Below are 27,884 nucleotides of genomic sequence, written 5' to 3' on the forward strand. Positions count from 1 at the left end.
GGATAATTAAGCTACTTGCAACAACAAAATCATTATTTAAAAAAACTAACTGGGCCACGGTTTACCGATTTTTTGCATAAGGACTATTTTACTGATACGGTTACAATGACACAGGGCAATAAACCTATGTAAAGAGTCATACTTACTCAGTCCCAGCTGAGCAATGTCTTCAAGTTCAGCTTCCGTCTTTGCTGCCGCAATAGCATGGGGCAATTTCAAGGTGAATGGCAGGACATCCCTGGTTTTAAAAGGAAGAACAGTATTGGTAGTTTTTGCTGTTATTTCCATACTTTAAATTTTTCATTATCTCCAGCATATGCAATGACAACAGGTCAGATCTTCATTTACAGCAAAGCTACTTTGAACTGCTCTGGCAGTTGAAAGGGGCCATAAAGTGATATGATGTAATCAACAATCCTTTAAACCCCATTGGTATAAAGAAACTTTAGTGTAAATGAGAATCAGTCCCCCGATGTTCCTTTCTTCTGGACTGACTCTCCCTGTTCCACCCACTTTTCCTCTTATTATAGCAGTAGCTTTTCCACTGCTCTTCTAGACTGCATCAGTCTGTTTATTGAAACATCCATCTGCCAAAATCAGCACTTTACCCAAAATTCCTATTTGTAAATAAAACTTGAGTTTTGTTCCAATTTAACCTCCAGTTTTCAAAAATCACCTGAATGGGGATTTAGGACAGAGAATACAGAAGTGCTTGTAAACTCTGTCAGTCTGAACATACCTCTAGTTTGAAAATATTTATTGCAATAAATACAGTTACATTCATACTACTGTCACCATATCTGTTTTCTATTCAATATGTATTAAAATAATAAATGGATGTTTACATATGGGACTCCACAGATGGTACTTAACTACAAACCACATTGACTATATAAATCCTTTGAAACAAGAACTTAAGAATTACTTTGTCTAAGTACTTTGTGTAAGCACTTATTACATTGTATATTAAATTTTTTCTCTACCCACTTGTTTATACTTGTACCAGTGCATTCTTAAACATCAGAGCCTGAAAAAACTGCAAAATTTGTAGAAGTACCTATGTAATGATAGTAAGTAAATAAGAACTGGTCGTGTAGCAAAAATGTCCTACACACTTTTATGTACATTCAGATACAACTGGTGTCAATACAGGTGATTTATTTTCAAAATTGTAAGCACACTGAGCATCTGGCGTAATACAGACAACAGGTCTTTGATAACTGAATTGACATATTTTATGTTTATACCCACAAAAATCAGCAACAGCAAACTCCAAACAGATGAAAATCACAAACATATGCAGTGAGTTGACACACTTACAAGTAATTGAAGGGACACTGTCAACACTCCATGGGCCAAAATCTGAACTCTATTTTAATCTAGGGTGGAATGTCTCCAAATGCTAAATATATAGTGTAAAATTCTGATCCTCCTTAAGGCTATGGCAAAATTCCCATTGATCTCACCAGGGCACGGCTTTCACCCATAGGCTGGGATTCTCAAAAGAGCCTAAGGAAATCAGGCACCCAAACCTTACTGAATTTCACTGTGACTTTGGTACCCAGCTCTCACAGGTTCCTTTGCAAACCCCAGCTGTGTTTTTTAAAATTCTCTATTCTTGTCAAGAATCTATTCTGTTTTCTCTTTGGCCATGTCTACACTTACCAGGGATTGACATTGCTGCGATCGATGCAACAGGGGTCAATTTAGTGTGTCTACTGAAGACCTGCTAAATTGACTGCAGAGTGCTCTCTAGTCAACTCCAATATTCCACTGGAACAAGAGGAGTAGGGTAAGTTGATGGGAGAGCGTCAAGTTGATGAGAGAGCAGTAAGTCCATCTAAGCTACGTCGACTCCAGCTCTGTTATTCACGTAGCTGGAGTAGCGTAACTTAGGCCATGTCTACATCTAAAATTTTGCAGCGCTGGTTGTTACAGCTGTATTAGTACAGCTGTATAGGGCCAGCGCTGCAGAGTGGCCACACTTACAGCAACCAGCGCTGCAAGTGGTGTTAGATGTGGCCACACTGCAGCGCTGTTGGGCGGCTTCAAGGGAGGTTCGGGGAACGCGAGAGCAAACCGCGGCGAAGCTGGTCTCCTTTCCCGGTTTGCTCTCTCGTTCCCCGAACCCCCGAACAAGCAGGTCTCCTTCCCTGCGGTTTGCTGGGTGGTTCGGGGAACGCGAGAGCAAACCCGGGAAAGGAGACCAGCTTCGCCGCAGTTTGCTCTCGCGTTCCCCGAACAAGCAGGTCTCCTTCCCTGCGGTTTGCAGGGTGGTTCCGGGAAACGCGAGAGCAAACCGCGGCGAAGCTGGTCTCCTTTCCCGGTTTGCTCTCGCGTTCCCGGAACCACCCAGCAAACCTCAGGGAAGGAGACCTGCTTGCTCGGGGTTCGGGGAACGCGAGAGCAAACCGCGGCGAAGCTGGTCTCCTTTCCCGGTTTGCTCTCGCGTTCCCGGAACCACCCAGCAAACCTCAGGGAAGGAGACCTGCTTGCTCGGGGTTCGGGGAACGCGAGAGCAAACCGGGGAAGGAGACCAGCTTGATTACCAGAGGCTTCCTCAGGTATGCTGGGATACCTGCTTATTCCACGGAGGTCAAGAAAAGCGCTGGTAAGTGTCTATATTTGATTACCAGCGCTGGATCACCAGCGCTGGATCCTCTACACCCGAGACAAAACGGGAGTACGGCCAGCGCTGCAAACAGGGAGTTGCAGCGCTGGTGGTGCCCTGCAGATGTGTACACCTCCTAAGTTGCAGCGCTGTAACTCCCTCACCAGCGCTGCAACTTTCTGATGTAGACAAGCCCTTAGGTCTATTTACCCTGGTAATGTAGACAAGGCCTTAGACACACATGCTCCCTCTGCTGCTCTGTCACAGTCACTGACTACAGCTTCCCCCAGTATTGTGCATACTCCCACTTACATCCCACATGCTGCCAAGACACAGTCTGAAAAGGATAGGAACTGGAATGGTTTCTGCTGCTTGAGAAACAGCAAAATAAAATGTTCATCAAAGAAAGACATTGAATGAAATAAACCACAAGCTTCTAGGAGCATCTTGCTAATGACGGAGGATAAAAAAAAATCTATTAAAATCTATTAAAACCCCTGGATATGATTTCAGGTGAGGGTGTCTTTATGAATATCCAGGAGCAGCATTTTGGAATAGTTACAGCTGTGTGGGTTTGCATCACCCTTCGGTTTTCTCCTCACTTTTCTTTGTCTTTCACTGTATGAGGGTGCAGCAAGAAAGGAACCAGGGCTGCAAATTAGTGTACAGCTGCAGGGATAGTGCAGTCTTGCATCCACCCCTGCAATTTCTGATTTATTCAGGCAGGATGATTCCATGAGACTGCTGGGCCTTCACTGGAGATTCAGGCTCAACCTTGCGTAGAACAAAAATTAATGTAAAGCTCCATATGGAAAATTAAAAGCCATTCTGTAGAAATCTCATTTTAAACAGAGTGTGAATGAGGATGAGATCGAGGACTTTTCATTGCCAGGTTACCAGTTTCAATCCAGTCTGGCTCAGTCACTCTCTGAATGCTAAGTTATTTATATGAGTGAGCTTGTCTTTTACCATGTGCATCTATAGCATCTAACACAATGGGGTCCTGATCTTGGGGGTTCTGTGTGCTCCATAACGGTAAATAACAGCAGCAAACTTGGTGCTCTGAGTCTTCTCTGGTAAATATTCACACTACCATTAATCACCACCATAACCAGCAATAATTGGCAACCTTGTTGGCAGTCTGAGCCAAGGAGATCGAATTCTTCCTGCCACTCGCCCTTAGAACAGATTCCCCTAGAGAAGAAGTTTGGCCTGGCTCTACCTGGTCTATGGCTAAACAAAGGACCTGACTCCCCAGAGCTATCAATCTGGGACTTGTCACAAATACTGAATTCACACTAAAATGAATGTAAGGGGCACATACCAGGCGCTTCAACACACACACGCAACTGTTTAACACAGGGGTGGCCAACCTGTGAGTCCGGAGCCAAATGTGGCTCGTCAGAAATTACTATGCGGCTCCTTGTATAGACACCAACTCCGGGATTAGAGCTACAGGCACCAACTTTCCAATGTGTCGGGGGGTGCTCACTGCTCAACCCCTGGATCTGCCACAGGCCCTGCCCCCAATCCACCCCTTCTCACCCCCTCCCCGAGCCTGCCATGCCCTTGCTCTTCCGCCTCCCTCCCAGAGCCTCCTGCACCCCACAAAAGAAACTGATTGGGAGGTGCAGGAAGGGAGGGGGAGGCACTGAACCCTGCCGGTGGCCAGGAGGCACTGGGGGAGGAGAGCTGATGGGGAGCGGTTGACGTTATTACTGTGGCTCTTGGGCAACGTACATTGGTAAATCTGGCTCCTTCTCAGGCTCAGGTTGGCCACCCCTGGTTTAACAAGACAATCATAACACTGAAATCTGTGAAAACTTTCACATTTTTTCTGCAGTTTACAAACCTTTTGGCTGTCCTGCTGCATAACAAACAGATATTTACCCAGTCTAGTCAATGAAGTGTTCTATACTACTTTCTGCAATAACGGTCACTATCCTTTGTTAGTCAGTGCCACGTAAGACAGTGGGTAACAAGGACTTTCTTTTGGGTTTTCTTAGCTTCAGTTCAGGCTCTCTTGTTATTTAGCCAGTTATCCTCTAAAACAGTCTATTAATATTTATAGATTAGTAATATTTATACTAGACTTAAGGTGGCTGGCAGTCTAGGTACTCATCTAAGCCAAGAAACCAATGGAAGTCAACCCTACCCAACCTTAGCAAAGGGAGATGATGAATATTTATACCATATTTAATCAAGAAAATCCTTATGGACAGTTACTCATTAATAAGGATGGTCTAGCAAACGCTACTCAAAACATAACATAATACAATCTTACCTGCTAATACAGTAGAAAGCGATGAGCCTGAATAAATCAGCAAAACTTATTCCAGAGCCCTCCAATGAAAAGGCTGCAAAGAAAGATTATGAAAAAAAACAGATCAGTCTTTCAATGCACATTCCAAGAAACCAGGCTTAATATAAAGACTCCTGGCTTTTGCACAGTGCAAGTAGTAAGGAGCTTGCACCATCAAACTGACTACTGTTTTGTTAATCAAAAACAACTGTGTGGAGGAGGAGTATGTCTCTCGGTCAAAAACATTCTAGTAAACATACTGATAGTCTGGACGGTGGGTTTGTTTTTTTCATTCCAAACATGTTCTAATCCTTAGGAAATGAATCAAAGGAGATTAAAATTGCACAACTTCTAACAAAACAGCCAGTCAACAACTGAGACCTTGTGTTATTCATAGTACTAATACAGACAAGTTAATGAAAAATCTCTCTCTTTCTCTTTCTTTCCTTCCCTTGGCACCCATTTTTTGCCTCAATTACATTAGCAGCAATACAGTAACCACTAGTAATAATAGGTGGCAAATCTTTGAATCATTCCCCTTTTAACAAAGCTCTCCAACCAAGTCTGATTTATACTAATGCCCTGTGACTGCTATTACAAATTGTTTAGCTAATTTTTTTTCTAATAAAATTGCACTAGAACTTTTCTAAAAATTCAAACATTGTTATTTTAAATGCACAGAAATAATAAAGACCTTTCCCATGTAATTTCCACCATGGTTTTGTATTGATATCAATACATGTTTACAGACCACGGAAAAATACAAATAGAAGCTGGTGCAACTCCATTGACTTCAAACATGGAGCCACCCATTCTGGTCTGTAGTAAATGTCACTCTGAGTAAAGAAGCCATGTAAGTAAAGATTCAGGGTAATAGTAATAGATAAACATGAGAAAGAAAAAAAAGCTCAATCACATAAGAACACTATAGAAAGATAAAGGTCTTTATTGCTTTTCCTTCACAGATCATTCCTGAAGAAGGCTGCTTAGCTGAAACTCTGCTGCTAAATTTCAGTCCCAGTTTTCAGCATGTTGTTAAGATAATCCCTTTGTTCTATCTGCATCTTCCAAACTGTGCTATAATCTGAGGAAGATACAGCTTCCTCTTTTATTCTCAGTTTTACCTAGAACTGTTTTTCACTCCCTCTTTTCATAGAGATCACCTACAGCTTTGTTTTGAAACTTACTGGAACCCAGCCTATGTTTTATTTCTAGTAACTAAGGCCTTGGCTACACTCACACTTTACAGCGCTGCAACTGGGGTGTGAAAAAACACCCCCCTGAGCGCTGCAAGATACAGCGCTGTAAAGCGTCAGTGTAATCAGGGCAGCAGCGCTGGGAGCACGGCTCCCAGCGCTGCACGGTACACCCGTAAGGGATGTGGTTTACATGCAGCGCTGGGAGAGCTCTCTCCCAGCGCTGCCGCTCTGACTACACTCACACTTCAAAGCGCTGCCGCGACAGCACTCCCGCAGCGCTGCCGGGGCAGCGCTTTGAAATTCCAAATGTAGCCATACCCTCAGGGTATGTCTTCACTACCAATGTTAGAGTGCTGCCGTGGCACCGCTTTAACGTGGCTGTGTAGTCACAGAACCAGAGAGCACTGTAAAAAACCCACCCCCACGAAGGGAGTAGCTCCCAGCGCTGGTGCACTATCTACACTGCCATTTTACAGCGCTGAGACTTGCATCGCTCAGGGGGGTATTTTTTCACACCCCTGAGCGAGAAAGTGTCAGCACTGCAAAAAGTGGCAGTGTAGACAAGGCCTTAGACATGGAACAAATAATACTTGCATCATCATGAAAACTAAGGATTATTAGAAATGTTTCTCAATGGTGTTAAATTTCTGATTGGTGAAAACTGTTTTTAGATCTGAGAAACAAACAACTAAAAATAATACATAAACCCAGATTCTCCTTTGTGCCCAGTGCAAAGATGTGCCAGAAGAGAAGTCACCTAGTGGAGAGTGATGGTGGCATCATCAAGGAAGGACAGTTTTAAATTCTGGTGGGGTTCAGTGGAAGCCTCACAAGTGGAGACTGCCTATAACAAGCAGTGAGGCCCCCATTCAGCATCGTACTTTTGCAAATGCCTGAACTTTAAACATATGAGTATTCTAATTGACTTCAGTGGGACTACTCACTTGCTTATGGCAAGTTAGGCATATGTTTGAATCGAAGCCTTAATCTGCACATTGTCCACTCTCTCCAGGGCCAGCCCCACTCACGGGAAGGTCTGCCCAGATGGTTTTGGAACCCACAGCAGAGTGTGGGTTGTAGGCAGCTTGCACAGTTATTCCCCTGACCCTGGTTGATTTTTTTGCTGCTTACAGCCTAGAGCCCAGACACTGGGTTTCACCGATGCAAAGTGAATCTAGCCCATACAGTATAGCAAATGATTCCCATAATACATGGCTTACTATATGTGCTTTCTTTTATTGCAAATTCCTTGAGGCGAGATCCAAATTCATTGGGTAGACGGAGCGATAGGACTTTCTTCTGCATTCTTGTGGATTTCCTAACCAGAAAGATCTATCAAGAGGGAAAAAGAAATACAATTTAGAAATCTTTGTTATAGATGCTTTTCATAGATTTTAAGGCCAGAAGGGACCATTAAAATAATCTAATCTGACCTTCTGCATAACACAGGCCAGAGAATTTTCCCAAAATTCCTCGAGCAGATCTTTTACAAAAACATCCAATCTTGAAGTAAAAATTGTTAGTGATGGAGCATCTATCATGACCTTTTGTAAATTGTTCCATGGTTAATTACTCTCACCATTAAAAACGTATACCTCGGTTCCAGTCTACATTTAGCTAGCTTCAACTTCCAGGCATTTGATGTGTTATACCTTTCTCTGCTACACTGAAGAGCCCATTGTTAAATATTTGTTCCCCATTTAGATACAAAGAGCTCCATCTATTTCGTTTATCACTACTGGCAGGTTTTCTAATCCTTTAATGACTCTTGTGGATCTTCTCTGAACCCTCTCCCATTTATCAACATCCTTCTTGAATTGTGGGTACCTGGATACAGTGTTCCATAAGTGGTCACAGCAGTGACAAAAACAGAGGTATAATAACTTGTTTACTCACACTTGAGATTTCCCCGTTTATGCATCCCAGGATTGCATTAGTTCTTTTTGGCCACAGAGTCACACTGGAAACTCATGTTCAGCTGATTATCCTCCACACCACATCTTTCAGAGACACTGGTTCCCAGGATACAGTGCCCCATCCTGGAAATGTGGCCTACATTCTTTGTTCCCAGTGGTCTACATTTACATTTAGCTGTATTAAAATGCATATTGTTTGCTTATATCCAGTTGATTAAGTGATCTAGCTCGCTCTCCATTACTAACCTGTCTTCTTAAATCCAGTAACTTATAGTGGAATTAAACTACATCTTTTAGAAAGATCCCACTTCATTTTAAAAGACAAGTGACAGCGTATCCACTATATCCATCTATACGCTGCTTCACTATTAAAAAAGAGGAGCTTTATTTCTGGTTTGAATTTGTCTAGCTTCAACTTCCAGGGTTATACATTTTAACACACAAATGCAATACAAATATTTGAGGATGTAAACAGCTATAATCAAGAATGCAAATTTCAATCCCCCAAAATATGTTTAATAAAATGTAAATTTTGATTGATTACAGGGATAAGAGAGTTGAAAAACTCAATCTGGGATGTTCAAAGAAATTTAAGTGAGTTAAGGTGCCCAATTCCCACTGAAATTCGCTTCAGTTGAAGGTTTGTTTTTTTTAAATGGATTTATAAGCACTTTTCTGCTCCCCTCCCAATACTCATAAAGGGCTTTTCATCAAGAAATAAACTAACTTTAGTCCTAGTCTTGCAAGCTGCTTTTCACATATTTGAGGAATAATCCGTGTAAGTCAACAAGGCTCCACATGGATTGAGGTCCACCCACACGGGGCTCATTGAAGGACTGGAGCCTGACTGTAGAGGGGAAATAATTACACTGACTACACAAATGCTGTCACCGACACAAAGTAAACAAAAGGAATTAAAAATGGTTTTCTACTAACTGCTTTCATCTTAGGCACAGTATTACTCATAATAATGGAAAATCAACATTTTCAGACAGAAATGAGCTATTCAAATTGATGATGGCCCTTTTAGGCCTGAGGCCAAGTGTGATGTGCTGATAGTTAGAAAAATATTTTTGTTTACACTTGTAAGCCTAGCAGGTTGGATTCTTTCCTGCACAGAGATCTGCTGAGGGTAGGAGAAAGATGGGGTGCTACAAGAGAGCCAGATAAGGCTCCCCGAATTAACATGCTGCATCTAATCCAGCTCCAGCACAGGCGAGAGAGATCTTGGAGAGTCCCCAAGGCCCATATACCAGCCAAGAATTAATGGAGTGCAGCTGCACTCCACCCTGCCCAATCCCACCTCTGACAAGCCCCCTGGGCCAGGAGGTGGGGTGCACCTAGAGAACAAACTGCCTACTCCAGCTTTACACTAGCCGAGAGCTCCCCCACCTGGGGAGAAAGTTTAGCTGAGCCCAGGGTCCAGCCCAGCAAATCTAATAATAGTGTGACCCATTGGTCAGTGTGCGTTACAGGTCCCTCCTCTGTGCCTGATCCATAGAGAACATGAGTCTTCTACAGCCCTAGCTAGAGAGGCAGGGCTCTGTAGCTATATCAGCTCATGTTTTTGGCCCTAGTTCAATCCACGAAGCATCAGCCAAGATGGTGGCTATCACATAAGAGGGATGACTCATCCCAGCCTCGAACTGCTGTGGCCCTAAGGGATGAGCTTCCTTTCATGTATGTAACCCACTGGTGAGTGTGTGCTACATTAGGAAGAGATACTTTAAATAAATAAAAACATATTGAAGATTTGTCTCTTACTCCGGGAGGCTGGGACTGCAGAATTTCCACTGCTTCAGCATCATTCAGGCCAAGCTGTAGCCACACAGGATGGGTGTGGAGAAGTTTATCTAGTATGCTGAGTTTATTGGAGAGGCTGTCATAGCCAGAGTCCCGGGGACAGCCTTTTAAGTCCTTTTTCTCAGGACAGACATTATCCATGTCCTTTACTAGGCTATGAGGAAGAGAATTAAACAACAATTAAAATGTAGGCAAGTACATTTCTCAAAGAACAAACAATTCTACAAACAGGGAATTCTCTTAAATGACCAAACTGCGGGTATCCCCCTTACTAGGTATGTCTGCTGTTGAGATTTCATATCACCAGTACTGACCACAAATTCTCTTTAAGAGCGAGTTCTAGTACATTACTATCTGGTGGACAATAGCCTTTTGACAATAGCAATTAATTACAAGGAGATACTATACACACCCATATGCATGCCGGTCTGCATTAAGTAGGATATCGTTTTTAACAGCCATTCCTCTCATGTTCATGTTAAAGGAGTTTTATTATTATTATTCAGATATTTTTATTCCCCTCTGGATCCCAAAAGTTAGAACCTGCAGAAAACCTGCCCCACTCAAGTCCATTCAAAATGCTTCTCAGTGCTTCGACCATGGCACTCCCCTCTTTGCACCACTCAACTAGCACTCCCTTTTCCTCCACATGAAGCAAAAGCTTCTTCTCTTTGATGTTAAGGCTCTTCATGGCTTAGGCTCCACCTAACCAGCCACTATTAATCTAGTGCTCCTGTCACTCAGCTTCTCCTTCAAACACCTCTATGCCTTCTCCCTTGGTGACCGTTATGCATGGGAGAAACCCCTCCAAAAAAATTCAAGCGATCCTCCTTAAGACTCACCTTGACTGTGATGCCTACAAAATGCTGCCAGCTGACGACAATGAGCTGTGACTATCAATTACAGTGCAAAAATGGCTTGTTTCACCAATCCCTCATCGTCCCATTTACCCATCTGTTGTGTTCTATCATAAATCGAAGATTGAATGCTTTTTGGGGCAGGCACTACTTTTGTCCTTCCTGTGTGTACAGCCTCAAGCACGATGCGACTCTGATCCTGACCAGGGCCTGTCAGTACTAATGTAATGCAAACCAACATGGCCTGCATTTTAAACCCACTTTCTTCCAGCTTCTCTATCGAACATTTTACTGTGTGTCAAAGTGAGGCCTTTCATCAGTACCTTTTTTTAAATGTCCTTGCCTCGCAGTTGAAAGTAAACAGATGTACAAAAGTTTAAAACGCTTTGGTTTTGACATTTAATTCTTCCCAAGTAGGGAAAGAAGGCAGAAGCTGGCCCTAAAAGGGGAAGTTGGCAAGCTATCCTGAGTTAAATTTATTTAGTGGCGGGGTAGCAAGTTATTAAAATACTAGTTTAACTGAATAATAACAGCATGCCCTGGGGCTGCTGATACTACATACTAAAAACATGTGCTTGCAGAGAAAGAAAATGAACTCAGCACTATATGGTTGTTTTATTCAAATTTTCTTCATCAATTCCAAACTTTTGAACACGCAGTATGGCTTCCACATAAATGTCTGCACTCCTTGCTTATTTCCCAATTAAAGAACATCCTGTGATTCTTCCCTTGTTAGAAACAATTACAGAACTGTTACTGTGGTAGCTGATCTCCTGATGCAGAAATTAGACCAGGCACAGGAAAACTCTGAGCACAAGTGCTGTATGCCCTAGAGATCAAGAGCAGAGATGTTTTCCCTCTGAATGAGAGAACATGGCTCTCAAGCCTACCAGTCACACCAGACTACGTTGTGACTTTAGGATCTGCCCTGAGTAAGAAGGGCTGGCACGTAGCTGTGCCACCCCAGGAGCAGATCAGAGACCAAATTGTAGGTCACATTTCCTCCATGCTCCCTGCTTGTTCTGAAGGGGGAGCAAGTTGCTTCACCCCTTTTCATGGAGCAGCTCGTTCTCCACTATTTACCCAGCCAGAATAGGAGAGGCAGCGTCACGCCCCACACCACATTGCTTCCCTACTCCCTGAATACTTGCTCACAGCCAGGACAGCTGGACAAAAAGTCCCAGTTCCCCCCACTATGGTCAAAGTCTGAGAAGAGATGGGGTGGGGGGAGTGACTCACTCTTATTGCATGGCCAAGTAAGAGCTACAACAGTCATTAACATTTTCTATTACCACACTGTGTCCAATCACCACCTGCCCGGCTTGCATCTCTCCATTCCCCTACCCTCCATGTCTGCTTGTTACATTAGAATACAAGCTATAAACAGAGACAGTCCCTTTTATATTTGCAAAACACCTAGGCTGCTGTTGGTGCTGCCAGAAACAAATGATTTGTTATAACAAGTTACAGAGATTTTTGACTTCTGTAATCATGGTAATATTTTCTGAAGCTGTAACTCAAAAAAGCCTAACAGATTTTCTGCAGAAACATTCAGTTTTTGCCTTCAGAGCAAGTTAGCAGTACTCAGCCAAATGAATTTTCCAAGCCAGAGTTATATGAGGGCTAAAGAAGATCTTTTTAATAGAATCAGCTGCAAACTTAACTCTTGTCAAGACTATTGCCTTTTGCCTACTCGGGTGGTGGAGACAGAGGGAGTGAGTTTTACTGCTGGCTTAAGTAACTATATATAAAGAGTGCCAAGGGGTGAGTGGCTGGGTGGGTGAGTGTATCCTAGCTCCCCACTTATTTACCAGTGGATTAAAAGCAACTCAGATCTTAATGCTTCCAAACACATAGTCATACACACCCTTTATGCTATATGTAAGAAGATTAACCTTGACATCTACTTATTTAAGCCAGAGAGTGTTTATCAGAAGCTCTAGCCACACAAACCATTTCACGTGCCAGGTACAGGAAGGAACATAGTACAGGTGTCCACACCTCCGTGACCTAGATACACAAAATTAAACTGCAGAAGCTCATTGCAGCTGTTTATGTTGGCCTCTCACATCGAGACAAAATATTATGGATACAAATCAGTGTAAAGTCTCTTTCCACCCCTACCAAATGCTCTCATTCACATGAACTAATGCTTCAGAGCAGGATCAGCAGTGGCTCATCTTACCGACCCCACGCAAGTTAACTGGGAACAAATTGCCCTTTTAAAATGTATAATATTCCCTACAGGTTTTCTGTATAGTAGATGGAAGGAAGAGACACCAGTCATGCATGAACCAGTCATGTGTGAACTAAAAGTCCAGGAAGACCAGTTGGCAAATGATTAAACAACCTGCAAGTCATTTATGTACAGCTAATTTAATAGACACCACGGGACAAATCCAGCCAACCATTTACACCACTAGAAAGGCACTTTTACACTGCCGTAGTATAAATGAGAATCAAGCCCCTAGTCCAGTGGTTCCCAAACTTGTTCTGCCGCTTGTGCAGGGAAAGCCCCTGGTGGGCCAGGCTGTTTACCTGCCACGTCCGCAGGTTCGGCCAATCGCGGCTCCCTGTGGCTGCGGTTCGCTGCTCCAGGCCAATAGGAGTTGCTGAAAATGGCGGCCAGTACGTCCCTTGGCCTGCACCGCTTCCAGCAGCTCCCATTGGCCTGGAGCAACAAACCGCGGCCACTGGGAGCCGCGATTGGCCAAACCAGCAGATGCGGCAGGTAAACAACCCGGCCCAGCCCACCAGGGGCTTTTCCTGCACAAGCGGCAGAACAAGTTTGGGAACCACTGCCCTAGTCTTTGCATTTTCTTTAAGAAATGGTCCACAAATCAAAGAAATAAGGATTATTCCAGAGAGAAAGGGGTTACAGATATACAGTCTAAACTGGAGAAGTGCTGAAAAACTCCTTGGGGCAGGGTCTTGTTATGTATTGTTTCTTTGAAAACAACAGTACCTTAACAATGAACAATAGAAAGTTAAAAGGATATTTGATTGAGATAGCAGATAGTAAAAAGTTGCTACAACACAACTTGTGCAATAGCAGCAAATAATTTTTAAAATGCATTACATTTTACTACTTAATGACTCTCCCGGTGTTTTATAATGTCGTCTTCTGTTGATATTCAAGACTAGTGCCAAGTAAACCAGAAAACCAAAACAAACAAAAATCTGCATGGAAGTTCTGTAGGTTTGAGATAAAAGTATTATAGATTCTGGTTTGTTCTGCACTGATTATGTTCAAATCCCCCTAGAAAGATTTATATTCTCCCTAGGTTTCAGCATAACTCACATGGGGACTAAAGAAAACCAGATATTTTGCCTAGTTTGTTTATGTTCATGAAACCCCACAATTATGTGGGAAATACCTGGAAGGTAAGAGCTGAAATGAATAATTAGCTGTATCCTAACTACAATTAACTCATGGTAATAAGTCCACAGCGCACGTTGAAACTTGTAATCAGTATGATCTACTGCCTGTAAGCAGAGGGCTAGAATGTGTGTCCACATCCATGTGCACACCTCTGCCACCCAATGTGACTGTTTCCCCTGGGATTGTCAGCTATAGTGGCTTTTTCATCAGTTTCTCAATCCCCTCTGGATCTCTTGCTTTGACCCTGTAACCTGCACTCCTGACTGTGTCTTTTTCATTCTTAGTCCCCCATAATCAATTCATTTCAGGCCTCTGCAGGCCCTTATTTACCTGAAGGAGCAGGCCTTTTAGTTGCTTTTGTGATCTCTGGCCATCATTGCCTAAGCTCAAATGACTTGCTCCAGCATTGTCAATACAGACGACCTCCATATGCAGTATTTCAATTTGTTAGTCCAGGAAGTGATACAAAAATACCCCAAACCAAAATAACAGGATTTTGTTGTGCTTAGCAGCCATGTCTAAGCATTCTGGGCTTTGGAAATCAAAATTTCAATTCTTGGGCAGTGAAGCCAAGAAAGCCTCACTGAAGCCCTCACCAAAACTGCAGAAACTGAAATCAACCAGTGTTGATTTTAAAACACCTGTAGTTAGAAATCTAATATGAGATCAGTGGTATCTAAGAAAAAGACACTTTTTCAGGAGAGGACATAAAAGAATAGCTGTTCTCTTATACAAATGGGGGATTATACAAACTTTAAAGGTTCTTGCCCATTGCTAGGCCAAGTCTCTTCTTAAGTCCTGCAAGCTTTACTGTGCCAGTTTATCCCTTCCAGAGAGAAAATGCAGAAAATGATCTTCTCCGAGCAAGAGGGCAGGACAGACATACCCCAAACACGGGAGACCTGGCTGGTCTGCTGTTCATATAAACAATGAGTTTAACCCACAAAGGTTAGGAAACTGAGTCCTTATAGTTTCCCGGGACTGTTACAAACAAGATGGTGAGTCTGATTCCCATTAACACAAAGGCCCCTATATATCACCCAGGCAGCATAAAGGAACCTTAAAGTGATCTTTAAATTTAATCCATGCTCACTGTAAAGTCTGTTGTAATAACTGGGCCTACAAATTTACCCTAACTGTAAGCTCAATTGTAAAAAGTAGGGCTGTTAATTAATCATAGCTAAGTCACACGATTAACTCAAAAAAATTAATCACCATTAATCGCACTTAATAGAATACCAATTGAAATTTATTAAATTTTTTGGATGTTTTTCCTACATTTTCAATATTGATTTCAATTACAACACAGGATACAAAGTGCACAGTGCTCACTTTATATTATTATTTTTTATTACAAATATATGCACTGTAAAAATGATAAACAAAAGAAATAGTATTTTTCAATTCACCTCAGACAAGTGCTGAAGTGCAACTTCTTTATTGTGAAAATGTAACTTACAAATGCAGATTTTTTTTTTTTTGGTTACATAACTGCACTCAAAAACAAAACTGTGTAAAAGGTTAGAGCCTACAAGTCCACTCAGTCCTACTTATTCTGTCAATCGCTAAGACAAACAAGTTTGTTTACATTGACGGGAGATATTGTAAAGAAGAAGAAGTAGCCAGCAGTGTCACCTGAAAGTGAGAACAGGCATTTGCATGGCACCATTGTAGCCAGCATTGCAAGGTATTTACTACCAGAGATGCTAAACATTCATATGACCCTTCATGCCTCGGCCACCATTCCAGAGGGCATGCTTCCATGCCGATGATGCTCATTAGAAAAATAATGCAACAATTAAATTTGTGACTGTACTCGTTGGGGGGAGAATTGTATGTCTCCTGCTCCATTTTACTCACATTCTGCATATATTTCATGTTATAGCAGTCTTGGATGGTGACCAGCACATGTTCGTTTTAAGAACACTTTCACAGCAGACTTGAAAAAACGCAAAGAAGGTACCTATGTGAGATTTCTAAAAATAGCTACAGCACTCAACCCAATGTTTAAGAATCGAAGTGCCGTCCAAAATCTAAAAGAGATGAGGTGTGGAGCATGCTTTCAGAAGTCTTAAAAGAGCAACAGTCTGATGCAGAAACTACAGAACCCAAACCACCAAAAAAGAAAAATCAACCTTCTGCTGGTGGTATCTGACTCAGATAATGATAATGAACATGTGTTAGTACACATTGCTTTGGATTATTATCAAGCAGAACCCATCGTCAGCATGGAAGCATGTCCTCTGGAATGGTGATTGAAGCACGAAGGGACATATGAATCTTGCAATGCCAGCTACAACAGTGCCATATGAATGCCTGTTCTCACTTTCAGGTGACATTGTAAACAAGAAGCAGGCAGCATTATCGCCTGCAAATGTAAACAAAATTTGTTTGTCTGACTGATTGGCTGACTAAGAAGTAGAACTGAGTGGATTTGTAGACTCTAAAGTTTTACACTGTTTTGTTTTTGAATGCAGTTTTTTTTGTACATGATTCTACATTTTGTAAGTTCAACTTTCATGATAAACAGAGTGCACGACAGGAATTTTAAAGGGCCATTACTGATGGCACATATTTCAGAGACACGAATTATGCTGCTGTAATTGTAGTAGCAATAATTGAGCTGCTGTCCCTCCCTGAGTCTAAGGCCTCGTGTAAAGGCATCTACACTGCTCTGCAATTCAGACTCTGGGGGTGTGAACAGCAGTTGTGCACTAAAGTGCTGCACTGTAACTCCCCTGCGTGGACCCTGCAAGTGTGAACTAAAAGGTTCCTATTTCGCATTAATACAGTTCTGTTTGAAGAGGACTGTTAATGAGAACTAGGAACCTTTTAGCTCATGCCTGCATCGTCCACATGGGGGAGTTACAGCAAAGCACTTTGGTGCTCACTGCTGTTCACACCCCTGTAGTCCAAACTAATAGAGAGTTTAGATGTGCCCTAAGTCTAAGGCCTTGTTTAAGGATTTGCACCAATGACAGCTATTAGTATACCTACACTGGTAGACAGATGAAGTAATTGTTTGCACTAGTGCTCTGCATCACTGTCTGCCATACTAGGGACTGTGCTGGTGCAGTTCTGATGACTGTCATTATAGCAAAGCCCCAGCCAAGACAAGCCCTAAGAGGATAGTGGAGCTTTCCCTCTTAAGCATGCACATGAAACACGTGGAGTCTTTTCCCTACTCTGTAACGTTGGGTATGTCTTCACTGCAGAGCTAACTCAGTGATCAGCACCTGGGTCTGAGCAGCAGGTTAGCCTAGCCCAGGTGTGAGCAGGCACACTGCAAATTCCTACCCAAGTTACTGTGTTCTCACCAGTGTGTTACTAGAACTTCTGAGGGCATATCCCATGGCTCTCCATGCTGCAATAAGTTGAACCACTCAATTATTTTTTCAGTAAACTGGAGGAGAGCCTGTCTGTCCTTCTGGGCACAAGGGGGAACTATGGGAAGGCACTGGAAGATTAACAACCTGAGTGGTCTAGCCTATGTCCTCAGCAATGTAGCCAGGTTACCAGCCCAAGGGTAGCACTGTAGCCTTCAGCTCCAGACAGGCCAGCTAACCCAAGTTCAAGACACCACCTCATTTGGGTGAGAGAGCTCTGCGTATGGACAGAAGGATGGCTGGCGCAACACTTTCGTAAGAGCCTGAGTTAACTCTGCACCAAGGACATACCCTCTTTTTGGTGCTTGCTGATGCATTTGTTCTTTCTTTCTTGGTCCCATTCCTCAACTGGTTTCCAGGCCACTTTTACTTTATCTCCACTCCTCAGATGCTCGGATACTAGGATGAAGGGTACCATGGTCTATAGACAGAGAGACAAACAGAGGCCCTGTGTCTCAAATCTGACTCTGGAGCGCTCACACCTCCTTGACAGTGCAGCTTAATGAAGACTTGCTGCAAGCTCTTCCTTTTGTCATCAGACCTTCTGGACCCTAGCTCCTCGAGGGGACTTCACTAGAGCAGAAAGGCTGCACAGCAGTCAACGCAGCAACTGGCTGCATAACTTTCCAGTGTAGCGTATGACAGCAAGTTCCTCATATAATAGTGGTGATGTGCATTCTCCCAGCCTGTTTCTCTCCCATCCACAAGGGTCAGGGCAAGGTTGGGGGAGGAAGGAGGGGAGAGAGAACAGAGCTGCAGACATGATTGTTTCCTCTCCTCCACTCAGGAAGCTCTGTGATGAATTTTCTCCATGCTGCTATGATTGGAAGGAAATGAATGGAACCATGGATTTAAAAAACCACTGCCAGATGACACTAATATGGACAATATACCTTAGAATACCACACCATGAAAACTATTTAAATACATTATTAATTGGCCCTGACAAATGTAAAAAATATTTAGACATAAGGCTGCCAGTCTCACTTAACCAGTTTAAAAAAAACAAACTTACATGAGACTCCATCTGAAAGAGGCAGGGCCAAATTCTGGCCTTATCAGGACAATAGGAGGGGGTGGGGGGGAAAGAGACGCATACGGACAGAATAGCAGCAGTCAAACAAAAAACCCCTGAGCTGTCCTGTAGGCACAAAGCAAGATGGCTCAGAAAGCATGGACAGCAATGGGCTTTGTGGCGCTCCTTACAGCTATACCCCTGTATGCCCTTCCCCCTCATGCCTGTTAATGAAAGGAGCCAACTCACAGAAGGTGGGGCAACACTAGCTACACTCCCCAAGATGCTGATTATATCTCTTTAAGACTTCTTTGTGCCACACAACTGCTGAAGTGAATGGAAGCTGAAACTTCACCATCTGAACATTTCTTTGGAGCGTTTTTAGAGCACAACTATGGGTCCTTGCAGCTGCTACATTTCTAAAATCCTGGGTATTTGAAAAGCAGTTAAGATGATTTAAATCATTTTTAAAAGGAAACCAAACAAACACACAGACCTCTATTGGCTTACAATTTGTATATTACTTTTTCTCTGGATTCAAATTCAAGTATCAAGTTATAGATGCCTGAACGAGCATCCGCAATGACAACAGCAACTAAGCACTAGCTACAGAGATATGAATAGGTACTGCAATAAGAGGTCATTCCACTGCCCTATAAAAGACCAGGTGGGTGAGGTAATATCTTTTATTGGACCAATAAAAGATATAACCTCACCCACCCTGTCTCTCTAATATCATGGGGCCAACACAGCTACAACAAGGTTGCATATTATAAAAGATCAGTTAGTTAGAAACCTGCATATTTACTCAATACACTCAAAGGTCTAGATCTGTTACTTTCCTTTCACAACTAATATTTCACCTTTTAGGAGGAATAAAAATCCCCTAAAATTTAACCTAATGGACTGAATTGTCAAACGTTTCTAGATATCAGTACTGCTAAAAAAGATAAAACCAAAGAGGTTTGGCCCTAATATTTACCATACACTATCTATTTCCCTAGCTTGACAACAGAAAGCAATAGATTTAGATTAACAGTTACAATAACCCACACCTGCACTCTGTTTCATTTAAAAGAGAGTCAGAACTTTATTTGTACTGTAACATCTTTCTTAGCCTTCCCAAAATTCATCAGTCTACTGTCCATATATTTAAAGATTGTTTCAATTAAACTAACTTCACACATATCTCACAAATACTTTAATAACGTGGGTCACTTTATAGCAGTTGATACTTCACTATTATTAACCTGTAAAGGCAAAACTACCATCTGTTATTGTACGAAAATTCCATTGAATCTTCACAAAATTGACTGAAGCAAGAAATATTTCTAAAACACTTTACAATGTAAAAGTTAGGTTCATCTCCACAGCCAGCAGTAATAATGTTAGTAGTTTCCGTGTTTAAAATTGTATCTGTTTCCTAGGTTTTTGTTGTTTGTTATAAGGAACTGGGAGTGCACAAAGTTCAACTGCTTCTAAAAGAAATTAAAACAAATACACATACAATATAATCAGCAGACACTCCCACTGCTCACAGGCAAACGCCTTCATCACTAATCTACACAGCACCTACAACATTTTGTGTTCGCAAGAGGAAAGCTAATGAATATGACAGAAATGTCAGCTTCCCAAATAAAGCGGCATGGTGAAAATAGGCTTTATGTTGCCAGGAACTATTACCGGTATATTATACTTTTTAATCACCTTTGCAAATCAGTGGATCCATCTTCCAGCATGAGATCTGTCTGTACCATCTCTTGTTTCAGTTCTCCAATTTCTGAGGCAATTGTGTCAATGAGCTAGACAGGGACAAAAATAGCATGACGTCAAGCAAGCGGAAGAGGCGTGGAAACAGAATGGACAAGTTTAGTCACTGAACATTACAAACCTTTTATCCCATTCTATTTGGACTTCCCTTGCAATAGAAAAAATAAAGGGTAAGGGACAGACTGTACTTGTTCTTGGAGGCAGGACAATTGAAGTTTAACAGCAGTATATAACATCCCATGAAATTAGATCAGATTATTATTTTAATTAGATATATTAATACTGTAGTCTCAACAGGCACAAACATAGTAAGGTATTAATTTAAAAAAAACACACCACATGGTTTGACTACTGTAACATTCAATTCTACAATTAAAAAAAGGTCCCAAAAAAACCCACAGACTTCAAAAGTTCTTTCAGAGGTACACGAAACCATATTTTCAGCATTCTTTGGTAAAAAAATAAATATATTTGCACAAATAAAAGAGCGATTACTTTTTGCACCAACTCTTGGACTGCATCTGAACAGATCGGTTATTAATTAAATGATGAAGTGGTCCAGTACTTTAACAGAGGGATCAGAATGAGGTTTCAGTTTAGGGTTACTGGGAAATCTCAGTGACTGTGCAACTGTGGGAATTATGGCCTATATGAATCCAATGTTTGCAAATATTTTGCTAGAAAACAGCAGAAATTGATTCTCCCATCAAGTTTACAAGTCATAATCATTCAAGCCCCTATACTTTCCATAGGGATAGCATCAGAGTGTGCTTGGTACATGATGCAAGTGAGATGGAATAAATACAGGAGAAGTCAGATTTTTAAAAAATAAAATAGCCAAAAGTAAGAAAAGCTTTAAAAAACAAACAAAACCCAGACCCTTTCCAACCCAACTCTAAGCTATCTTCTTCACTACATAAGAGGCAATATCCTAAGATCTCAGTCATATCCGTAGCCTTACAACAGCAGTGTTTTCAAAGTGCTGTACTATTACCAAACACCATTTTTCCCCATTGTGTCATAATCACAAAAAGACTTTCTTCTGACCTCAGATAGGCATGCCTTCTTTTACTGCACATTATTATTTTGATAGATCCAAAGGCAAGGTTTCAGTCTACATTTAGATTAGAGCTCTCCAGTCCTGTTATAGGTCCCAGGGTTTAGATAATAAAACTACAGGAAATAGAGTACATTCTTCTATCTTTTCATAGGTTTTTTCCCTTTCAGGATCACAATCCTAGTAAGTAATCTTAAGTACCAGTGTACCACTGTTTTGAGAATTTACTGAAGAAAGACTTTCCTCATGTTGACTAGGGAAAATGTGCATAGTGCATCCTTTGACCCACTACAGTGAACTTGGAAAAAGCATGGTGAGTCTCTAGGCATCAGAAGTATCCACATCAACAGTGAAATTGTACTGAAGTCAGTTTCTCGCCCTACGCTAGCAGGCAACCCACCTCTTGTGCACTACACACCAATGGAAATGGCATCTTTACTGCCAAGAACAAAGCTGTGTATTCAGTTGGCTTTTAATATATGGGGCCAAATTCATTCTCGATGTTACAGTAGGGATGAATCCAGCCCAGGTAGTCCTGCTTTATATGATTAAAATAAAGAGTCCTTGTTTCCATAGTTGAAAATCTAAACTAAAAGATGTAGTTGGCCAAACCTAATCCAATTCTAGCATGTGGTCATGTATTTCTGAGGTTATAAACATCGAACAACAAGCCTATCAATCAACCAGTTACTGGAAAGTGCTGGGTAGGAGAAGCTTCCTAGAAATAATTGGCAACCTGGTTGGTTGGAAAAAAGCAGGCTAGTCCTTGACAGACCTAGGCCACGAGGATGAGTGATCCCTTTGAGGTATTATCTATTTTATGTGCCTCCCCTTATCACGGTATCTGAGCACATTAAAATCTTTAATGCATTTATCTTCACAGCATCCCTGCAAAGCAGGGAAGTGCTATTATCCCCCATTTTACAGGTGGGGAACTGAGCCACAAAGAGATTAAGTGACTTGGTCATGGTCACACAGAAGTCTGTGACATAGCAGGGAATTGAACTCAGATCACCATAGTCCCAGGCTAAATTTATTCATCAGCTAAACTAGTCGAGAAATATATATGCCAAGTCCTATACAACCAGTACGACTTACTGGACTTCTCTGGCTTTTATAACCTTCTTGTTGTTCCTGACTCCACTTGAGTTTTTCTTCTCTTTCCTGTAATAAATCAGTGTGTCTTTTTTATGAATTGTCTTCAGGGTCTGCTTCCACTTTTCTTTCTCACGTCTCCTTTTCCCTAAATTGTGCACGCTATCTCCTCCGTTATATATTCTGTCGCTCTTTCTGTCACCACTTCTCTCTTCCACAATAAAATCTCACATATATTTATACAGATATGCACAAAATACACACAGAGGGCTTCCCTCTTCCCTCACCCAAACTTACCCCATCATCTGTGCACTCAAACAACAAGACTGGGAAATTTTTCCAGAGAACTAATTCTTCTAGCTGCAGACACAGACAAGAGATTCAGAGTTCCACTGCTCAGCAAATGAGTTACAGTAGAACCTCAGAGCTATGAACACCAGAGTTTCGAGCTGACCAGTCAATCACACCCCTCTTTTAGAACAGGAAGTATGCAATCAGTCAGCAGCAGAGAGGAAAGGAAAGGAAAAGCAAATAAAGTGCTGTCTTAAAAAAATGGTTACTCACCTTCTCATAACTATTGTTCTTCTTCGAGTGGTTGTTCATATCCATTCCAAGCAGGTGTGTGCGTGATTTTCCCTTAGCAGCATCCGTAAGGTCAGCCTGGACGCTCCCTGGAGTGGCGTCACCATGGCACCCTATATAGGGTCCCGCCGACCCCCCATCCTCTCAGTTCCTTCTTGCCGGCACTCCAACGGCGGGGCAGGAGGGTGGGTATTGGAATGGGCATGAACAACGCACCTCGAAGAACAGTTACAAGAAGGTGAGTAAACGTTTTTTCTTCTTCGAGTGGTTGTTCATGTCCATTCCAAGCAGATGACTCACAAGCCTGAATTTAGGCAGTGGGGTCGGAGTTCACTGCAGATTGGAGCACTGCACAGCTGAAGGCTGCATCGTCTCTCGCCTGATGTATGGCGGCATTATGCAACATGAAAGTATGGACTGGAGACCATGTGGCAGCTCTGCATATTTCCTGTGTCGGGATTTGAGCCAGGAATGCCGCAGAAGAGGCCTGTGCCCTTGTGAAGTGGGCTGTGATCGGCGGGGCAGGCATCTTAGCCTGATTGTAGCATTCACAGATGCAGGCCGTGATCCAGGAGGAGATACACTGTGACGAGACATGTAGCGCTTTCATCCTGTCGAGCACAGCAACGAAAAGTTGGGCTGATTTCCTGAATGGCCTGGTTCTTTCGATATAAAATGCTAGGGCCCTGCGAACATCCAGGGAATGCAGCCTACGTTCCCTGCTGGAGGAACGTGGTTTGGGATAGAACACAGGGAGAAAAATATCCTGACCCATGTGGAATTGGGAGACCACCTTAGGGAGGAATGCCAGGTGTGGCCTGAGTTGGACCTTGTCCTTGTGAAAAACAGTGTATGGAGGCTTGAACGTCAGGGCTCTGAGCTCCGAGACCCACCTGGCCAAGGTGATAGCCACGAGGAATGTGACCTTATAGGAGAGATAAAGTAGTGAGCATGTAGTGAGGGGCTCAAAAGGAGGCACCCATGAGGGCAGAAAGGACCAAATTAAGGTCCCAGACCAGGACAGATTGTATGACTTGTATGCAGGAAGAGTCTATCCAGGCCCTTGGAGAAGCAGCTGACCAGTGGATTAGTGAAGACTGAAACTCCATCAGCTCCTGGGTGGAACGTACAGATGGCAGCCAAGTGGACCCAGACCGAGGAGAGGGAAAATCCCTGCTGTTTCAGATGGAGTACGTAGTCTAGCATGAGAGGAATCGGCACAAGCAACAGAGCTCGACCCTGCTGTTCTGCCCAGATGGAGAAACGTTTCCACTTGGCTGTGTATCTGGCCCTGGTAGAGCACTTCCTGCTACCAAGGAAGACTTACCTAACCTGTTGTGAGCACTGCATTTCCATCAAGTTCAGCCATGGAACATTCAGACTCTGAGGTGGAGTGACTCCTGTGTGATCAGGTCCAGGAGCAGGGTCAACGCAAAGGGCGCCTGTACGGACATCTGCAGTAGCAACGTGAACCAGTGCTGGCGCAGCCACGCCGGCGCTATCAGTATGGCTCGAGCACGATCTCTGCGAATCTTGAGGAGTACCCTGTGGACCATCAGAATCGGAGGGAAGGTGTAGAGGAGGCCCCTCTTCCCATAAGAGGAGGAAGGCATCCATGAGAGACCCTGGACTGTGCCCATGAGGGAGCAGAACTGTTGGCACTTCCTGTTGTCCTGCAAGGTGAACAGGCCTATCTGGGGATAGCCCCAGAGATGGAAGATTGAATGTACCACATCCCGGCAAAGGGACTACTCGTGATCGTTGAACGAGTGGCTGAGGGTGTCCACTAGACAGTTTTGCACCCCCGGGAGGTAGGATGCCTTCAGGTGGATTGAATTCTGTACGCAAAAGTCCTATAACGTGAGGGCTTCCCAGCGCAGGGGAGAGAAGCGTGAACCCCCATTTGTTGATATAGAACATCGCCGAGGTATTGTCCGTGAGGACTGCTACACACCTGCCTGTCAAGGGGGATTTGAAAGTCTAGCAGGCAAGGCGCACCCCCCCACAGCTCCCTGACGTTGATGTGCAAGGAAAGGTCCTCTGGGAACCAGAGGCCCTGGGTCCTGAGATTCGCCAGATGCGCCCCCCATCCCAGATCTGACATGTCTGTTACCAGGGATAGGGCTGGTGAAGGGTACTCACGCGCAGACCTGTTGCAGGCCGAGCCACCAGTAGAGGGAGTCCAGCACTGCTTGGGGAAGCGTCACCACGGAGTCCAGTGCATCCCTGGCTGGTCGGTACATGGTTACTAGCCAGGACTGAAGAGGGTGCAGTCTGAGACTGACGTGATTCACCACATAGGTGCATGTGGCCATATGCCCCAGTAACTTGAGGTAATTCTTTGCCGTAGTGGTCGAGAAGCACCGGAGACTGAGGATGATGTTGGACATAGACCAAAACCTGGACTCTGGGAGGTACACTCTGGCTTGCATCAAGGCCAGGACTGCCCCTACAAACTCCATTCTGTGGACGGGAGACAGGGTAGATTTGGCCTTGTTTAGCAGGAGGCCGGGCTCGAGGAAGGTCTGTCTGGTAAAGGCCACTTGAGCCTCCACCTGATCTTTGGAATGGCCCTTGATGAGCTAGTCATCCAGGTATGGGTGGAGGTATTTGCGCCAGAACCACTGACATTGAGGAGACCAATGCGGACCTGGAGCGTGGGCCATGCACCTGACCCTGGACCTGATGGTAAGCCCAGGGGGTCCAGAAAGGCCACTGGGAGGGTGGTTGCCATTGCTGCTGCCAAGGCACCAGGTAAGGTTGCTGACTTCTTTGTGAAGCCAATCTCCTGCTCCTTGATCTATTGGAGTGGTGGGATTCCACCTCGAATTCCGAGCTTCCAACTATGAAGACCGAGGAGGGGCAGTACCCACTGTCGCTGGCGAGCGGTACAGAGCGTTTGTTCTTTCTGCGCCAGTGCCGCTGGAGCGGCATGGGGCAGGGACTGAGGCATCATTATAGCTGGCTTGCCCCTCGATTGGATCGGGTAGTCCCTGGCAGCTCTTCCCTCTGACGTGGGGAGGCCGGTACCAGAAGGCTTAACACGTCTGAGGCTGCCTCGAATGCCTTCGGCGTCGATGGGAGGCACACATCCTTGCAGAGGTCCAGGGACCTGGACCAGTCTGGACTCAACTGTACCCCCACAGGGGCAGGAGTCAACTGAACTTTGGGAGGTGGCTCCTGAGGCACGGCTTGTCCCACCACACTTGTGGACGCCACCGGCCTTTTAAGGTCCTGGCAGAGTGATCAGCCCCTCACCGGCCTCTTCTTTTACAAAGGCACTGGAGACGGTGATCGGTGCCACATGGAGGCCGATTTCCTATGTCCCGATTCTCTCCAGTGCCGGGACTTAGAGTTCTTAGATTGGGCCTCCTGTCTGGCTAATGGCGCTGGAGCGCTGCGTACCGAGGATGAGGTGCTAGGCGCCGGGTCGGCAGGCTCAGGGTCCAAGTGTGGCTGTAAGGCCGCCCCCATCAGGAGCACTCTAAGTCTTTGCTCTCTGCCCTTGAGAGTCCAGTCTCTTTGGTGGCTCTCTCTGAGTCACCTCAAGCAGGAAAAGTGCAGGTCACTCTTTGGCATAAACTTCCCGCAGTCCGCACAGAGTTTAAACCCTGGGGACCTGGGCATGCCCAGGAGGGGACAAGGGTTACGTTGGGGAGGGAACCCCCCCAACTACTACTAAACTTACAACTAATGCTAACTCTAAAACTAAGAAAAAAAGCGAAAACTATATATACGAACAGAGACACTGCTAGGCTTGCTGTGAGAGCGAGCAAAGTTCCAGCTACCGTCACCGGCAGTAAGAAAGAACTGAGGTGGTGGAGGGTCGGCGGGCCCCTATATAGGGCGCCACGGTAGCGCCACTCCAGGGGGCGCCCAGGCTGACCCTATGGGCGCTGCTAAGGGAAAATCTTCTGGCTGGCGTGCACACGGAGCGCACACACCGGCTTGGAATGGACATGAACAACCACTCGAAGAAGAACATCAACTACTAAAAAAATAAAAGGGAATGTTTAAAAAATAAGGTTTGACATGGTAAGGAAACTGTTTATGTGTTGGTTTCATTTAAATCAGTGGTTCTCAAACTTTTGCACTGGTGACTCCTTTTTTACTGCAAGTCTCTGTGCGACCCCCCTTTTAAATTAAAAACACTTCTTTACCTATTTAACACCATTATAAAAGCTGGAGGCTGACAGCTCGCGACCCTCCATGTAATAACCTAGTGACCCTCTGAGGAGTCCCGAACCCCAGTTTGAGAGCCCCTGATTTAAATTAAGATAGTTAAAAGCAGCATTTTTCCTTCTGCATAATAAAGTTTCAAAGCTGTATTAAGTCAAAGTTCAGTTGTAAATTTTTGAAAGAACAACCATAACGTTTGTTCAGAGTTACGAACATTTCTGAGTTACTAACCACGTCCATCCCAAGGCGTTTGTAACTTTGAAGTTCTACTGTACCATCCTTCCCCACCCTATCAAGATACAGGGAAAGGGTAATGTTCCAGGGCTCCATCTTTCATATCAGTTTCCAGCTAGCAGGTGTCTGAAAAAATTGGAAAAACTCATGTACCTTCTCTCTCCCTTCCCAACCTGCCTGACTTCTGGAAGAATGAAGGAGAATTCTCTCTCTCTCTCGCGGTTCCAGTACTCCCTTCGGTCTCCTGACTGCTACAACACAGACGTGAGAGTCCACTACTCTACCTCCTCCCTCAGCTTTCTGGCTGGAATATCAGTGTTTCCACTACTCTACTCTTCCTACAGCCTTCATTTTTGAGTCTCTCTCTCCAGCAAATACCTCAACTGACTATGTCTGCTGCTGCTGTTGCTAAGAGCTTTCCAAAGAGGCAGCAGAATGCAACTCAACTATTTTTGTCAGTTTCACTATCATTGCAGAGAACTGAAAACTGAAATAT

The 27,884-nt window shown here is 43.8% G+C and overlaps 1 protein-coding gene across 7 annotated transcripts in view; it reads right to left on the reverse strand.

Moving 5' to 3' along the window:
• Positions 1-27,884, reverse strand: part of LOC127049906 (sodium/potassium/calcium exchanger 3-like) — a 500,507-nt gene that overhangs the window by 27,940 nt on the left and 444,683 nt on the right. For 6 of the 7 annotated variants that reach the window (XM_050951276.1, XM_050951280.1, XM_050951281.1 and 3 more), the window contains 5 exons: positions 20,179-20,273; positions 9,793-9,985; positions 7,333-7,444; positions 4,896-4,968; positions 147-238 (listed from right to left, as the gene is read on the reverse strand). In XM_050951276.1, coding sequence (XP_050807233.1) covers positions 147-238; positions 4,896-4,968; positions 7,333-7,444; positions 9,793-9,985; positions 20,179-20,273 — 565 coding nt within the window. Of the gene's footprint in view, positions 1-146; positions 239-4,895; positions 4,969-7,332; positions 7,445-9,792; positions 9,986-17,747; positions 17,878-20,178; positions 20,274-27,884 lie in introns of those variants that run through there. The other variant, XM_050951283.1, reaches the window with a different exon arrangement.

This window comes from Gopherus flavomarginatus, chromosome 4 (genome assembly GCF_025201925.1).
Source record: "Gopherus flavomarginatus isolate rGopFla2 chromosome 4, rGopFla2.mat.asm, whole genome shotgun sequence".
Lineage (NCBI taxonomy): Eukaryota > Metazoa > Chordata > Testudines > Testudinidae > Gopherus > Gopherus flavomarginatus.